The following is a 16,126-nucleotide window of genomic DNA, read 5'->3' as shown; positions in this document are numbered from 1 at the left end:
GTCTGAGGGTTTGTTTTTTAGTGTAGCTGCAGATATATGTTTTATGGTACAACATCGGTGGCACTCCTTCCTACTGCAGGTTAGGCTGCAGCTTCTCTTAATCTGCCGTTCATCCTCCCGTTCTGTAATCTGGAAATGCATGAATAATATGTAAGGCGTTTGTAATGGGATTAATTTATTTTGAGAACTTGTTTGTGTTGTGGGTTTTTGGTTGCTTTTTCTTATATAAAATGTGGATAACTGGAAATCGAGCGAGTCACTAATTAGCATTCACTTTTTTCTTTTTCTTTCTTTTTATCATATGCATCTAAATTCAGTTTAGCTCTTTAAGGAATTGCCAGACTGCCCTTGATTTATAGGCAGTGTCTTCTGGATCTGAGAGGATCTAATTCAAATTAATAATACTTGAATCTGATTTCAGGATATTTGCACTGTGCTATACATTTCATTAAGAGATCGCCACGTTGTGTGCCCGTGTGTGTGCACATGACTATCTACAGGTATATTTAGGTGTGGGCAAGTCATGAAACCTGCAAGAAAAAATAATATTAATAATAATAAAACAACGTTGGCATTTAGAGAGCAGTGGCAAGAAAACTTAGCAAAGCCAAGCTAACTCAGAACCGGGAGGAAAAAAAATAAAATAAAATAAGTGAATAATGAAAATAGCGAATCGGGGGGGGGGGCGAGGGGGAATAAAATAAGTGAATAATGAAAATAGCGAAGTGAAGAGCCTTGTCCCCACCTCTGCGCAGCTGCCGGGCTCGGCGGCGGCAGCCTCCAAGCGCTGCGCGGCCGCTCGGACCCACGGCCCGGGCAGGGCGCAAGTAGGGCGCAAATAGGGCGCAAGTAGGGCGCAGCCGCCGGCGCAGCCTTTTTCCCCCTTTCCTCCTGCCGCGCAGGGAGCTGCGGCCGGGGAACAGGCAGCGGGGGGCTGTGGGGAGCCTCGGACCCCCCTCTGCGCTGAGCTGAGCCCCCCCCGGAGGCAGCCCCCCGCCCTGCCTCTCCCCTCTCCCCCAGACCCGGATCACACCGGGGCACCGACGCCTGCCCGGAGCTCGCAGGGCAGGTTTGGGGACGAGGTGAAAAATAGCAATCGCATCGCGGTGGGGAGGATGAGCTGCTGTTGGGGGGCTTGGGGGGCCCCCGCCGTCCTTTGCAGTGTTTAATCTTCGGAAAGGTGTCCTCTGATCAGCAGCATTTTTGAGTGCAATCGCTAGTGACTATTGCTCGCGTTCCTGCTCTTGCTGTAGGCACACATTCAATGCACAGTTCAAGAGCAGTTTATCTTAGCTTAATGTAAGTAAAAGTATAGTGTCGGATCAGTGTACCATTTGTTTCAGTTTTCTTCAGGAGGGAGGGAAAAAAAAAAAAAAAGTGCTGTAATAGATTTAACTCTGTCAAAGCAGGGAAATTGTTCCGCAGCTCCCTAATACAGCCCTTTGGGCAGCTCCACGGTTACCTTCAGAAGGGATCATGCAAGTAGGCAAGACGTGAAGTTTATCTTTGCACGGAGAGCATTTCAAGCCCTTGTAGAGGAAGAAGCGGCTGTGGGTTGTGCTGGGAGCCGGGCAGGAGCGGCTGAGGCTCAGCCATAGCAGCCCCCTTCGCACTAAACCGCCTCGCTCAGCATCCCCAGCCTGGGCTGCCTGACTTACTTCTGTATTAGTTCTCAATTACGTGCAGTGTAAACCAGCTTTTTGATTAACAAAACAGCAGAGCATTGGTTAAGAACACTTAAACTTCAAAAAAAAAATCCCCCTGGGAAGTGGGCTCTGAATTGGTTAATAATGTGCAGTACTTGCTAAATTGCTGACTTCCAGATGTGGAAAATATCTTTCTTGTTTAGGACCTACGTAACCTGATTGGATTACGACAGAAGCGTCACATTGGAAGGCTTTTGAGTGATGATTTAATTAACCATACAGTAGAAAGCTGTATTTGCCAGGAAACCCCTTCCATATTTGCATAACCAATCCCTTCAGTGCAAAGGTGGAGTCTGGGCTTCTTCTCTTTTTTTCTTTTCTTTCCTTTTTTTTTTTTTTTCTAGATGCAATTTTATTTTAATTTTAATACTTTGCAAAGGTGAAAAACTTGTAACCTCTGCGAAGTTCGGTACCACGCGTTGCTCGCCCGAGCCGCCTGCCGTGCAGCCAGCCCAGGGCAGGGCAGGGGCAGCAAAAAGCGCCCAGCTCCCCCCTGCTCCCTATCTGTGAACAAAACAGAGCGACTGTAAGATCTCAGCACGGTTGTTGTGTTGTTTTTTTTTATGATTATTATTATTTTTTTTCATCAGATTTAGCTGGCTGTTCAAATAACCTGGACGAGTGCTGAAATGAAATGAAAGAGGGAGAGAGGGAAAAAAAAATATTAATAATAATAATAAAAATGCCCCCAAAGAAACGCGTGAGGATAAAAATAAAACGGCAGCAAAACGAGCGGGAGTCAGCCGGGAGCTCGTTTGCGGTGCCCGCACAGAGTTTAGTTTCTAGGCGTTGCGTTAGGGTAAGTTTTGGCCCTCCGCAAGCAGCGGGAGCTGCGGGAGCGCAGCGGGGCAGGATGCGGCCCCCGGCGGCTTCCCAGGGCGGCCGAGGCGGGGGGGGGGGATCCCGCCGGGGGGGGGGGGGGGGCGGGATCCGGCGGGGGGGGGATCCCGCCGGGGGGGGCGGCAGGGATCCAGCCTGAGGGCAGGGATCCGGCAGGATCCTGCTGGGGTTGGGGGGGTGGGGGGGATCCGGCACACGTCTCGCCTGGGGGAGGGGGGATCCCATATGGGGGGGGGGCTGGGGAGAGGGCTGGGGGGGGGAGGTTTACACCCTGGGGGGGTCGCGGGGGGGGGGAAGAAGCATGGGGAGGGGGGAGGGATGCACCGCAGGGGGGGCGGGATGCAGCCTAGGGGGGAAAGATGCACCCCTGGGGGGCAGAGATGCACCCCTGGGGGGTAAAGGATGAACCCCGGGGGTTAAAGGATGCACCCCGGGGGGGGGGGTCAGGGGACGCACCCCAAAGGGGAGGGGGGGCAGAGGATGCAGCCGGGGTGGGGGGGGGGGGGGGGTGCCGAGGCCGCATCCCCCCGCGGGGCAGGGGCTGCGGGGGGGGCCGCGGGGCGCGGAGCGGCGCGGAGCGGGGCGGGGGGCGGGCGCGGGGCGGGGGGCGGGCGGGAGGAGGTGGAATTGCATTTGTGCCGCTAAAGCCCTTCGCGGAGACTTCAAGGTATAATCTATCCCAGATCCTTTCCCAGAGAGAAACTTGGCGATCACGTTTCCACATGATGCTCACGTTTGGTGCTCTTCAATTATCCCTCCCCACAAAGATAGGTGGCGTGTGTTTCAGGGTCTCTCCTCTCGCTCCTACAGAAAAGAAAAAGAAAAAAATGTCATTAGAAGAGGCGTAACACGTCAGTCCGTCCCCAGGTTTGTGTTTCCTGGAGTGGCAGAAAGAGATCAGTCCTAACCTGCCCAGCAGGAATAACGGTCCTTCCGACAACTCTTTGCAAGGCTTTTTACAATTTCTCCAGGAGCTGCATCTCCCTTCACCTTTTCTCCTCCACTTCGCGGCTTCTTCATGCTTTTGCTTCTCACCATTTCTGGCCAAAACTACAACCAAGACTTCGCAGGTAGGTTGGGAATTTAATTCCGTTTTCCTCCTTTTTTTTTTTTTTTTTTTTTTTCCTCCCCTTCTTTTTCCTCCCACCACCTCGCGCTCTAGCGGGCTTCTTTAATTTCGATAGCGTTTGGTTATTTTTATTTTATTTTTATTTTTATTTTTTTCTTTTAAGCGTGCTGCCTTCACCCTGCCTTGCTCAGACTTGGGGCGAAAATCTCCCCCCCCCTTTTTTTTTTTTTTTTTTTTTTTAACCGAAACCCGAAGTCACTCGGGCTCCCGCTCCGGGAAGGGGCGAGCGGGGTCGGGGCGCTGGGGGCTGCCCCCCCCCCCCTCCCCGCTACCTGTCACCAGGTACGGGAGGCGCCTTGCGCACCGCAGCAGCCAAAGTTTTAGCGCCGGGGAGGCACCCCGTCCTCCCGCGAAAGGGCGAAATCAAAAGGCTGGGGGTTTCAAATAAAAGCCACCCGGCCACCTCCTGCTCTTTTTCCTCGTGGGGTTCCCTCCGGAGCCCCAAAGTTTGCAGGTACCTGTTAATGGCAACGCCGAGCCGGCGCGGCCGGGCACCGCTGGAGCCCCAGCCCGGGGCAGGGCTCCCGGCGAGGATGTGTTTCCCCAACCAGAAAGTTTGCTGTTTTGTCTGCTTACTTAGTTTCATTTCTTTATTTTATTTTGCGAAGCTGGGTGAAGTAACACCTTAGCTTCTGGGATCCTAAAGCAAGAAGTGAAAGTACTGACTGGAACTTAAAAGTCGTTTACCAAAAAGCGAAAAAAATATATATATTAAAAAAAAAAAAAATTTGCTAGCCGGTTGTCTGGGAAGAAAAGTGTTGCCGAGATCTGCAGGTTTCAAATTATTGACAACTTTTGGGGGGAGGCTGAAGAGCAGGGGAGATAGCGAAATGCATTTAAAACAATTCTCCATTGGGCGTTTTGCATGAAAACGCCACTCGCCGAGGAAGGCTCAGAGCCTCGCTCGCCTCGGCTCCTGTCCTCCCCACTCTGCTGCATCCCGTGTCAGACCTGCCCCGGTGATGCCAGCCTTGCCCCCTCCAGAATCGGGAAAAACTGGCAAATCCTAAACTTTCTGGCGCATTTCTCAGCCTCTCCCTTCCTCGGCCGCACGCATCCACATCCAGGGAGCTCGCAGTGCTCCCTGCCCAGGCGCGATCCCAGGCAGGAGAGTGTGAGTAAACATGCTGACCCCGCACACACACACTCTCAATATTCCCATCCTCTTACCTGCTCGGGGATTTTTTTAGCCGGGCAGGTTTTATAACCTCAAAGGTCTGAACAGAGAGTTCAGGCGGAATAAAAGACCTAGCAGCAACACACTTCCCTGCTCAGTCCTGGTGTGAAGCTCCAGCAAAGTCAAAAGACACAGGGAATAATAATAAATAGAGAAGCCCACTTTGCTGGGGGAAAAAAAAATGGTGAGGCAGGTAATCATTTATTTTATTTTATTTCTCTACATTTTGTACAAAACTCCCAGTGCAGGGGAAGACAATAGATGCGAAGGCGAGGAGGGGGAATCCTGCTCAGGAGAGCAAGGGTTAATTGCCCTTGTTTTACAGTTTGCATCTGTTACATCTTTTATAGCCCCCTGTTTAAACTAATCCTCAAGTCAAAGCATCTTTAAAGCTACAGCATCTTCCTCGAGGTGGACTGAGTTTCAGGAGCGTTCTTGCAGCAAAGCAAAGGCTCCAGTGACAGATAGAGGCTCCTGCACAGCCGGGCACGCACAGTAGGTCCCAAAGTTTACAAGTTAAAACACACACACCCAGCCTGAGAGCCTGAAAACTCTGACAGCGGTAGTTTTGATTTCTGTTTCTTTTCTGGGGAAGGAGAAAGGAAAAAAAAAAAAAAAAAAAGACACTCTGAAGCTTTGTTTAAGTAAGGGGCAGGGGAAACCCTGAATATTGTCAAACTGACTAAAAAGGTGACAGAGGTTTATAATTACCCCGCTCATTGTTAGGGGGAGGGGGAGGTCTCCGCGCTGTGCTTTACCCCAAAAGGACAGGGGAGAGCCATGTTTCCCTCCGCTCTTATCACTTCGCCGGGGTGCCCTTTGGCAACAATAAAAAATAAAAACAAAATAAATAAAATAAGGGCAGGGGCAGCAGCAGGGAGGGCTAGCATTATCGTGCGCAAACAAGTCCTAACGTCAAATTAAAGTACTTTTAGGAGGAAACGGTCCGCCTAGCATTGAGTCAGGCAGCCTACTGTAAGAGCCGTGCTTCTCCTCATATACGGTCATGAGTTATGACTCATTTGAGATGTAATTCTGGGCTCTCTCTGATCTGCTTTGCTGGTGCAACACACACACACACACACACACACACACACGCACACACACACACGCACCCGCACACGCGCGCACACGCACCCCGGGAGCGAGCGGGAGCCACACGCACACGCAGCACCCGCACGCAGGGGCACGCACCGAAAAGAAAGCGAGCAAAAAGAAAAAAAAAAAAAAAAAGAAAGAAAGAAAGAGAAAGAAAGAAGGAAAGAAAGAGCAAGAAGGCAATCTGCCCGGCTGGGGAGCGAGGGGGGAGCCCGCTCCGTCTGCGTCCCACCTCCCCCGGCACGGCAAGCCTCGCCGTGTGCGTGGATGGGTTCTTTTGCGGGTGCAAATTCGGGTCCCCGTTGGCGCCCTGCGTTTAAATGGGATATACCAATGCCCACATTGTTGCTGTGTTTGGTTGTTACATAGAGTCTGCGTGCTGCTGAATCAGGGAGTCGAGCCCATGCGAACTGCCATCTGATCCACTCTTATCAATGAAGCAGCAGATCATGGCGGATGGCCCCAGGTGTAAGAGGCGAAAACAAGCCAACCCCCGGAGGAAAAACGGTAAGCAGCCCCCCGAGCAAACTTTTCCGGCCGGGCGGAGAAGCCCCGGGGCGGGGGGGGGGGGGGGGGGTTGGAAGGCGAAGGGGGGGCGGGGGGGGGGGGGGCACGGCGCAAAGCGGGGAGGCGGCGGCGGAGCCCGGAGCGGGGCGTCCCGCGGAGGCTGCGCGGCCGCGGAGGCTGCGGGGCTCCGGTGATGCTTGCGGGGGAGGGGGGGGGTCGGGGAGGCATCGGGGTGTTACGGGGAGGGGGGCCGGGGGGGGCGCAGCAGCGCGCCCCCGCCGCTCCCCAAAGTTTGTTGCGCGGGCGCGGAGCGGGCGCACCCCTGCCCCGCGGCGGAGGGGAGGCGGCGGCCGGGGGCCGGAGGGGCCGGGGGGGGCGCCGAGAGGTGCTCGGGGCGGGGGGGGGGGCGGCCGGGGAGCCGCCGGCCCTGGGAAAAAGCCGGCACCGTGAGAACCCCGGGGCGCGCCGGCACCGGGCAGCGCCTCTCGCTCGGGCTCGGCGGAGGCTCCGCGAGGAAACTTCCTCCCCGGTAACCGGTCACCGGCCCCACGAGGTCGGGGACGGGGACGGGGACGGGGACGGGGACGGGGACGGGGGGGGACTCCCGGCCGCGCTCTCCCTCGCCCCCCGGCCCCGGAGGCTGCGGGGGGTCGGGGGGCGGTGGGACGCGGTGCCCCGCTCCGAGCCCCCCTCGGGAGGCTGGCACGGGTGCGGGGCTCTGGGTGCGTGCCTCCCCGAGTCCCCCCCGGGTTTTGTTTTTTGTTTTTTCCCTTTCTCCCGCCCCCCCCCCCCCCGGCCGACAGCCGCTGCCCCCTCCCGCAGCCCCTGGCACGGCCGGGCCGGCCCCGCTCGCAACAACTTTCCTCCCCGCCGAGGAGCCGGGGGAAGGGGAAGATGTTTTGTGCGAACCTGAACCCGCTCGCTTAGGGCTCGGCTACTTCTTTTAAGTGGAGAGGTGGACGTGGGGGTGGGAAGGGGGGGGGACACACGACAACAATAACAAAAAAAAAAAAAAAAAAGAAAGAAAAAACAAAGAGGAGAGAATGTTGATTAGAAACAAATGATCCTTCCCCCCCCCCCTTCCCCTTCCCTTGCTCTCTCTAGGTTGTGAGTGTGTGCGAGTGTGTGTGTGTGTGTGCGCGTGTGTGTGTGTCTTTTTCTTGTTGTGGTGGAGGCGTCGAGCCATATGGGGGAGTGATAGAGGAATTTTAGTCAGAAACTGTTCGCTGTGTTACACTGGCTTTTCCCTTTGTGTTGTCTTTGATCTATTTGCTTGGCTTAGTATTACAAAAAACCCCAACTAAAATAATATATTCCGAGCAGCTTCCCAAGGATCCGTTCCTTGTTATCTTTTTTTAAAGTCTCTCCCCCTCCACCACCACCCTTTACTCTTGTGTCTGTCATTATTTAAGGTGGTCCTCACAGAGGAGACCTCCCCTTCCCCTCATCTCTGGGTAATTTAGTAGACATTAAAATTACACGTAATGTTTCCCTCTCCTCTCTTGTGTTTCCTCTGTTCTTTTTATTAAATGTTGGTTATTGATTTTCTAAAATCAATGTCTGTTGTGGGGCTTTTTTCCCCTTACAAGTATCTAAAGCACGTTGCTGATCAACTGGATAACAAAAGCTTTGTGTCAAGTAGCCTTTTTTCTTATGTTAAACAGTCATTTTTGAGAGAAAAAGAGAGTGAGATTTAAAGCAACGCATCCAGAAGTGCTCTTTTGCAGGAAAGAATATTCTGAGTGTTTGAGGGGGGCTTATTCTTCTGCTTTCGCCTCCTCGCCTTTTAACACAAGCTTCTTACTTTAGCGTGTTAAACCCATCACACGCTCCGTGCTGAGGGATGCGCCCGGGTGTCTAATATTTTCTCCCCCCCCCCCCGCCTTGATCCGAGGGGAGAAACAGAAATAAAGGGGCCGGGTGCCCGCCTTTGGGTAGGGCACCCCGCTGCAGCCTCTGCCCCCTGCCCTCGCTGCGCAGGGCTTGGGGAGGACGCGCGGCCCGGGGTGGCGCAGGCTCCTGCCTCCCTTCGCCTCGGGGCTTTTTCACCCCCAAGTGCTCTAACTCGGGGAGCCGCCCCCCGGCTCGGGAGCCGAAAGTTGAATTGCGATTTTGGAAGGTGACCACCGAAAGAGCCCGCAAACTTCAGCTCAGGCGTGCGCGCTGGCTGCGCGAAGGTCTGACTTGTGCGCCGGCAGCCTCCTGCTCCGGCCAGGGCCGGGGGGGAAAGGCTCCACTTTCTGCCTGTCCCCTCTCTTTTTTTTTTTTTTTTTTTCTCTTCCTGCCCCAGAATTTGGTTCTCTCATTCATTTCCGAGTGAGAAATGTCCTGGTTTTGAGAAGCAGGTAGACGAGCGAGGGTGGGTTTTGGTGGCGGTGGCGTTGGGTTTTGGTGGTTTTGGTGTTGGGTTGGTGTTTGGTTTTTGTTTTTGTTTTTTCATTTTCTCTTTCTCGACAAGCACGTACCCAGTGCCTTTCCCGTTGGGAATTGCCCAGGATTTATCTGGTCTGAGTGGATTTTTGCTTCTTTCCTGGGTTCGTGGAAAAGATGTCACTTCTGAGCTTGTGTCTTTGCTGATAACACTAGAAACGGTGATGCTTATCGAAATCAGACAGAAATTCCTTAGAAACGCGGCAGGACCAAACTAAAAATTTAAAAAAATAATAAAATAAATAAATAAAAAGGAAAAAGAAAAAAAAAACACCAAAAGTAGATGGCCATCGAGGAAGCCGGAGTGGCGTGGGTGCAGTCGGCCCCGAACTGCAGGGGGGGGACCCCGCGGGATCGCCCGGCCGCCGCTCCGGGTGCGCGCCCGGCGGCGAGTGCGGGGCTGGGCAGGGCTCGGCTCGGCTCAGATAACGGGGCCGGCTGCGATCGCGGCGCCGAGCGGGGGGGGAAAGCCGGGGGGGGGCGGCCCGGGGGGGGGTGCGAGATAACGGCACGGCAGGGGGCTGAGAGGCTGGGGGGGTGGCTGGGCAGGACGGTGCCCCCCCCCCCCCGGGGATGGAGGGAGGGGGGGGGGGGGGGAAGGAGAGGACCCTAGAAGTGAGGTGGGGGGGATTTGGGGTTGAGGGGGGGGCCGGGGGACGCAGCCCAGGAATGCGGCGGCGCCCCGGGAAGTTGGGTCAGATGATTCCCGGCGCCTGACTCACTTCGCGGCACTTTCACTCGGGAGAAGTGGCGGCGGAGCAGGAGGAGGAGGAGGCGGAGGAGAAGGAGGAGGAGGAGGAGGAGGAGGAGGGAGATGGTGGAGGAGGAGGAGGAGGAGGAGGAGGAGGAGGAGAGGGCAGCGAGCCCCCTTTCCGCCCCGCTCCGCACGGGCGCCCCGCGGAGGCGGGGGTGCGCAGGCGGCGGCGCGGGGATGCGCGGAGAGGGGCGGCGGGGTCCCCGCTCCCTGCCCTGCCCTGCCCTGCCCTGCCCCTCTCCTCCTTGGATGGGCCAATGTAGTTTTTTTTTTCCCTGACCCCCCCCCCAAAAAAAAAAAAATTAAAATCCCCTGGAAGGAGGGGAAAGGGGGAGGGGGGAAAGTTGGAGCTGATTTACTCCAAAGTTTCAGTAAACAGCTCCCTTTGACTCCTTTGCCATCTCGCTTCCAGTCGCAAAGAAAAGGGAGAAAGTTCACTGCTTTCAGGGCGTCCGAGCCGAGCAGAGCCCGCAGCAGCCGAGCGGCCGCGGTCGCAGTGCCCGGAGCCTTTCCCCAAAAGACACCCAGCCTCCTTCAGGGGATGTGGGGAAGGGGGGAAACCCACTTCACTTCCCACTTGCCAAAGAGAAAAAACCAGCCCGGCTGCCGCCTTGAGTGAGTGGGAAGCGAGGCTCGCCTTCCCAGCCGGGAGAAGTTTGGGGGCAGCCCGGGGGAGGCTGGCGAGGCGGCGGGGAGGCTGCCTGTCGCGACACTCAGGTGGCGCAAGCTGGAGAGGGCACCTGGGAGCGCTGCCTTGCCTCGGCACCTTGCCGGGGGGGCGAATCCGTTGCGAGCAGATTGCTCGGGAGAGCGGCTTCCTCGGCTGGCAGTAAAACGCGCTCCGTCGAGGGAAGCACCTGGAGATAGGTATCCAAAAATCGAGGCGCAAAACGCGGGCAGGGCGCAGCGCATCCCCCGCTGCACCGCTCCGCGCACCGTGGTGGCCGGAGGGAGCCGTGGCAGGGAGCAGAGGAGGCTGCCTTCCGTGGCAGGGCTGGTCTATTCGTTTTATTCGGAGTTTGGAGAGGAGCAGGGAATTTGGAGGTTAGCGCCCGCTTCGCCGTTGGCCCTTCGTGAGGGTACTGCGCTCACTGGGCGCTGGTTATTGCACGCCAGGAAACTTTTGGGGGAACCTCTGACTGCTGTGAGAAAATACATTCGGTGCCTGGCAAAGCCACATATGAAAAATTAAAAAATTTTTAAAAAAAAGGAAACAGTTACAAGTTAATTATTGATAACGATACGAAGCCAAGTGCCCAAGGTAGGGAAAATAGATGGAAGACCGAGATGCAGGCTCAGGACAGGCTGGTAATATCGCCCAAGAAAAAATGTGTGTCTCCCTTCAGAGTGGAAGGCAGGGTGTTGATTCTTTTACAGCAGCCCCACATTCATTCCAAGAAATAGGAAATTCTTCGCCTCCCAACAGTTTTTGGCATCTGCATTATCCCAGTGCTTTTAAGGTGCATTTTCTCCTCTGTGAAAGAGAACTCTTTGTCCTTTTTTCTCCAAGACCATGGCTTCCCAAGGTAGACACTATTTTGTGCCTGTCACATAGAAAGGGAGTGCAGGTTTGCAGTGCTCACAGACAATTGATTGTCTGCCCTAATGTGTTTCATTTACATGTTTATAACGTCAATAGTGCTGGGGTGTCCACTGTACCATTCATTCCAGCATTCCCACAAGGGTGCAATTGTCTGAATGGCCAAGTCAGACACCTTTTTGATTGCTCTTTAGTTGTCTTTTTAGAGTACGGAGAAAAAGGAGAGAAATCTGTGAGGCAGAAACACTAGTTGAAAATATTTCAGAATTAAACGTCACCATTAAAGCAGATGTGAGCATTAGACAAACAAGATATTTTAACTAAGGCTCTGAAGGTGTAAACAAATTCAGAACGGAGGGGATGGTTACTGCACGCTGCATCCAGTCCTGCTCCTTAATTTTTTAGGCTCCTTTTTTTTTTTTTCATGTTTTGTGGTTTTCATTTTCATTTCAGCCTCTGTAAATGCAGCCACCTCCTAACTCTTTGTATGCTTAGCTGTAATTTGCGATTTTTTCCCTGTGTATTTACATATCTCTGTTTATGCCAACAGCGTCAGCTAACCGCTTGGAAAGTCTAGGGAGAGAATATTCAGGCTGCGAGAAGCGTAAACTTAAAAAATAAAAATAAAAAAGTAAGGTCCAAATATTTCTTGATTAAGCATTTTTAATGAAAAAAAGAAAGGACAATGCCTGGACTTCTTGAGGCAGTTTAACTCAAATAGCTGTGTACCAACTTCTCAGGGCTGCGCTTGCCGTCCTCTTACGCTGCGAGCTTTCAGCGAAGTGCTCCTAGGAGTTGCAAAGTCACTAAAAGCTTGGGTTTTAAGGTGTGCTGTGCAGTTTGCGTATGCCACGCTGTCCTTCAGCACGGAAGCTGCTTTCTGAGGGAGGCGAGGGACGGCTGCCTGCGTTTATACCCGAATAGCTGAGCCTCGCAGATGCAGGGGGATCCGTGCACGCGTGTGCACCTACCCAGGCGTGCGGGGAGAGAGGCTGAGCGCACACCCAGCACATGCAGGTCCGCCTAAAAATAACGGTTCGCCTCTCGGACGAGCTCCTTTCCCCCTAAAAATGATGACGGTACAATTAACACGAGTTGACCCGTTCCGTCCACGGGCCAGAAAGGGAAGAGAGCCCCAAGTCCTGGGGAGGCAAAGCGAGGGAAAAGTTTCGTGTTTTTCTTTTTTCTTCCCTCCCCTCTCTGTAATTTTTGTTGTAATTTTAAAAAGACGCCTGTTTGTGGAGAGATCTTTTTTTATTTTTATTTTTATTTTTTTTGTGCCTACCAGGGAAGACACACACAGTAGATGCACCGTTAGCTGAACCCCTGACACGGCGGTCTTTTGAATGCCTTAGGTATGATTTCACTTTCGCTCACATCAATGCTGACCTGAATGCCTTTCATATCTGATCCGCTGTGTCTCTCCCAGTAAACATCCCCTGAGGGGAGAACAAAGAAAGGAGCTCTTCTTCTTCTTAATCACAATTCAGCCCATTCACCGCCGGCAGGCTACATTTGCATTCTGCAACAGAAAGCCAAGATGAAAAGAAAAAAAAAAAAAAAAAAAAAAAGAGAGAGTGAGAAGAGGGGGGAAAAAGCAGAAGGGTGGAGGCTGAGTAAAATAACTTAGGTGTTTGTAGCTGTTTGTTGGGCTTCCCCTAGTTACAAGCCTTATATAGATCCTGCTCTACCCAGCCTTGGCTCCTCTGACAGGCAGATAGTGTTACAAGATGGCATGCCTGTACTATTCATGGCCACTCGCTCTAACACTTGAGGTAGAAAGTGTCAGGGAGGGATCAAATTCTACTCCGAGCAGCCTGCTAGAGTTAGGGTCAGGTGTGTGTACTCTCGGCTCTTGACTGCTGCCTATTCTTTTCGTTTAATTACGATTATTGTTTACTCGCCGTGACCTTGGGCGGGGGGGGGAGGCAGGCTGGGCCACCCCCGGAGGGCTGTGGAAGGGGGGGGCAAAAAGCCGGCTCCCCAAATTAACGGGGTGTCACGTCTTCCCCGGGGGGCTCCGGGTGAGGGGCAGCGGCTGGGGGGGGGGCTCCGGCACCGTCGCTTTTCTTCCCCCCCCCCCCCCCCGGCTTTGGCCGGCCCGCCCCGTCGGGGAAAAGCAGCGAGCTGCGGCCGGCAAGCGGCACCGAGGAGGAGGAGGAGGAGGAAGAGCAGGAAGGCGACCCCAGTGGCACTTCCAGTGGCCGTGCTCCCTGGTGGTCACGTCCACGTCCATTTTCCCACCGCCCCCCCCCCCCCCCCCCCCTTCATTTCCCCGGCTGCCCGCTCTCCCCCAGCTCCTCTGGGCTTTTCAGAAGCCACTTGGAAAGAGATGGCGAGGTCTTTGGTCGGAGCCACTTTTTTCGCACCAAGAGAGGGTTTATTTATAACCGGATCCCGCTTACTGAAAAGTATTTAAGCCCTTTCAGGCAGAGCTGTCAAAATTTCCCGTGCTGTTTGCCTCTATTTGCAACATGCACAAAGTCCTGTGCAGTTGCTGGTATTGGAATAGCCGGGGTAGCGCAGAAATCTCAAGTGACAAGTTTTCAACTACACCATCTCCTGCCGACCAAACTGTCATTTTTTTTTTTCAGAAACCGCTTTTTAAGATCCTCACTTTTTTTTTTCCCTTTTTTATTTTATTTTATTTTTTTTCCCATCAGCAAATAGATTAAACGTGCTAAAGCAACTTCGGGAGGGAAGAGCAGCTCGAACAATGCGGAGCGGGAGGGATGTCTTATTTTCCTGTAGCTGCTCTGGCAGATCTCACTCAGAAGGAGCACGCTAAGCGAGATGTTACCAGTTGAACAGAAGCATGTGACACAGATTCCTGATTTTTTCCCAGAAGATTTGCAGAATTTACAAAAAGAGATTATCTCTACACCTTCCACCCTCCTAACCACCCCCATGACCCAAGCAGTGGAGGATTTAGGCAGATTTACTTCAGTAAACACCTTTGGACACTTGGGGAAAAGTAGGAGTCTGTTTGCAAAAGCAGGCTTTTGTTAAGTGAGGTGCTGGATAATGCTTTACCCGGCAGCTGTGATATTAACCTCCCCGGCGAGGCTGCAAAGCGCCTTAACTCCTTGCGCGCTGCGCGGCCGCAACCCGCGCAGGTACCGCGCAAGGGGCGCGCAGGCGGGAGGTGCCCGGGGGCAGCCTCGCCTCCAGCCTCTATCCTCCAGCCTCCTGCCTCCGTCCTCCTCTTTCTCGCCTCTGTCCTCCTGCCTCCAGCCTCCTCGCCGGCCCCGGGGCTGCCAGGACATGGGGGCACCGCCACCGTCGCCCCCCCCCCCCCCAGCCCTCGGTTCCCCTCCGTTCCGAGCCCTGTGCCCCAAATTTCGGCCGGCCCCCAGCCTCCCCGCTCGGCTCGGAGGCTCTCCCAAGCGGCCGGTGGGCTGCTTTTATTTTATTTATTTATTTATTTTCAGGAGGGTAACTTTACAGGTGCTTCTCTTTTTAGCTCCAGCATAAGGTCTCCTCGTTTCAGGATTTTTGATGTCGAGGGTTCTTTTTTTTTCTTTTTTTTCCCCCTTTTTTTTCCCCCCCCCTCAAAGTGGAGGTGTCGATGTTAGAGCAGCCACAAACGTGTGAGAAAGCAAAGGGTATGAGACGTGACAGAATTAAAGGTGTTTGCTATGCTGTTACCCGTGTGTCAAGCTGCAGGCTCCCTTTGTCGCAGCCTCCCGGAGGTTCGCTGGCGCGGATCCTCTCCCCTCCCAGGCGAGGCAGCAGCTCCCGGCCGGGGGGGGGGGTCCGTGCGGTGCCCCCGCCGCTGTCGCCTGTCCCCCGCAGCCCCTCGGGGCTCCGACGGGGCGCTCAGCCCCGCACCGCCACCGGGCCAGCACCGCGGCGGCTGGCGGGGGAGAGCCGCTTTTGGCAGGGACGTCATCTGCCAAATCATCCCATAATTACGTTTTATGTTATTTGTATGAATGACCGAGCGTGCAGCATTCCTTTTGGAAATCAAAGGAAGGCTTAAAACGCGGGTTTGAATACTTTCAGACCATGGTCAGGTCACAGTTTGGGAGCTGAATTAAACTGATCTCATTTGTGATCTAATTGAGGTTGGCAACAACCTTAGCGGTAGCAATAACACACAAACACACAAATCAAAGAGCAGAATTCAGCAAATCGGATCTTTTGCTCCAATTCTGCCCGCCGCTCTATTCTCCGGCTGCCAGCGGAGAAGTTAAACTTTGTCCTGCTTCTCGGCGCCGCCGCAAAGCCTCGCGTATTTGCGGGGCCGGGGCAGGACCCCGGGGCTGCCCAGAGGAGGTTGGGGGGGTCGGGGCGAGCAGGGGAGCGGGCACGAGTGGGGTCCCCGGCGGTGGGGGGGGGGGCACGCGTGGGAGAAGGGAGCGAGGGCCGGGGCGCTGCGGGCAGCGGCGAGGCTCCCTCCCTCCCTCCCTCCCTCCCTCTCTCCTTCCCTCCCTCCTCCCTCCCTATCTGCGCATCCATCGCTGCGGATCCCAGGAATGCAATTACCAGAGTGGCTGCGAATTGTTGACAAATTTGCCTGGGACCGTCGGGGACGGAGCCGCGCCGGGGCCGGGGCACGGGGGAGCCCCGACGGAGGGGGGGGCGGGGGGCGCTGCGCTGGGGACCGGCACCGGGCACGGCCGGGGGACCCCCGTCGGGGAGGGCAGGGGGCTCCCAGCGACCCCCCCCCCCCCCGGCTCCAGGAGCCCTTTGCCGGCTCCCCCCAGCCCCGCACCAAGCCCGGGGGGGCTCCGGGGCCGCCCCCACGGGGGGCCGCCCCCTCCCCAGCGCTCGGCGCGGCCCCCAACTTGGCTCACGGGGGGGGAGGATAATTTAGGGGGGGGTGGATTACGAGGAACGGCCCCTTACCTCCCCCCCCCACCCCCGGTGAGGGCTTTGAGACGTGTCCTCAGCTCCCCCCCTCCTCCCCGCCGGTGTTTTCCTCGGCTAAAACCTGTTTACT

The 16,126-nt window shown here is 55.0% G+C and overlaps 1 protein-coding gene across 6 annotated transcripts in view; it reads left to right on the top strand.

Annotated features, from left to right (window-relative positions):
* Window positions 1-3,152: 3,152 nt before the first annotated feature.
* The window catches only part of ZEB2 (zinc finger E-box binding homeobox 2), a 112,265-nt gene continuing 99,291 nt past the window's right edge, over window positions 3,153-16,126 (top strand). The window contains exons 1-3 of one of the 6 annotated variants that reach the window (XM_080600256.1): window positions 3,275-3,413; window positions 3,518-3,616; window positions 6,320-6,457. In XM_080600256.1, the coding sequence (XP_080456382.1) occupies window positions 6,385-6,457 (73 nt within the window). In that variant the 5' untranslated portion in view covers window positions 3,275-3,413; window positions 3,518-3,616; window positions 6,320-6,384. Of the gene's footprint in view, window positions 3,414-3,473; window positions 3,617-4,422; window positions 6,458-6,553; window positions 6,648-16,126 lie in introns of those variants that run through there. The other 5 variants (XM_080600257.1, XM_080600258.1, XM_080600260.1 and 2 more) reach the window with 5 other exon arrangements.

The sequence above is a fragment of the Anser brachyrhynchus genome (assembly GCF_964034855.1).
Source record: "Anser brachyrhynchus genome assembly, chromosome: 7".
NCBI lineage: Eukaryota > Metazoa > Chordata > Aves > Anseriformes > Anatidae > Anser > Anser brachyrhynchus.
Note: the sequence above shows the minus strand (reverse complement) of the source record. Positions and strands in the feature narration are given on the sequence as shown.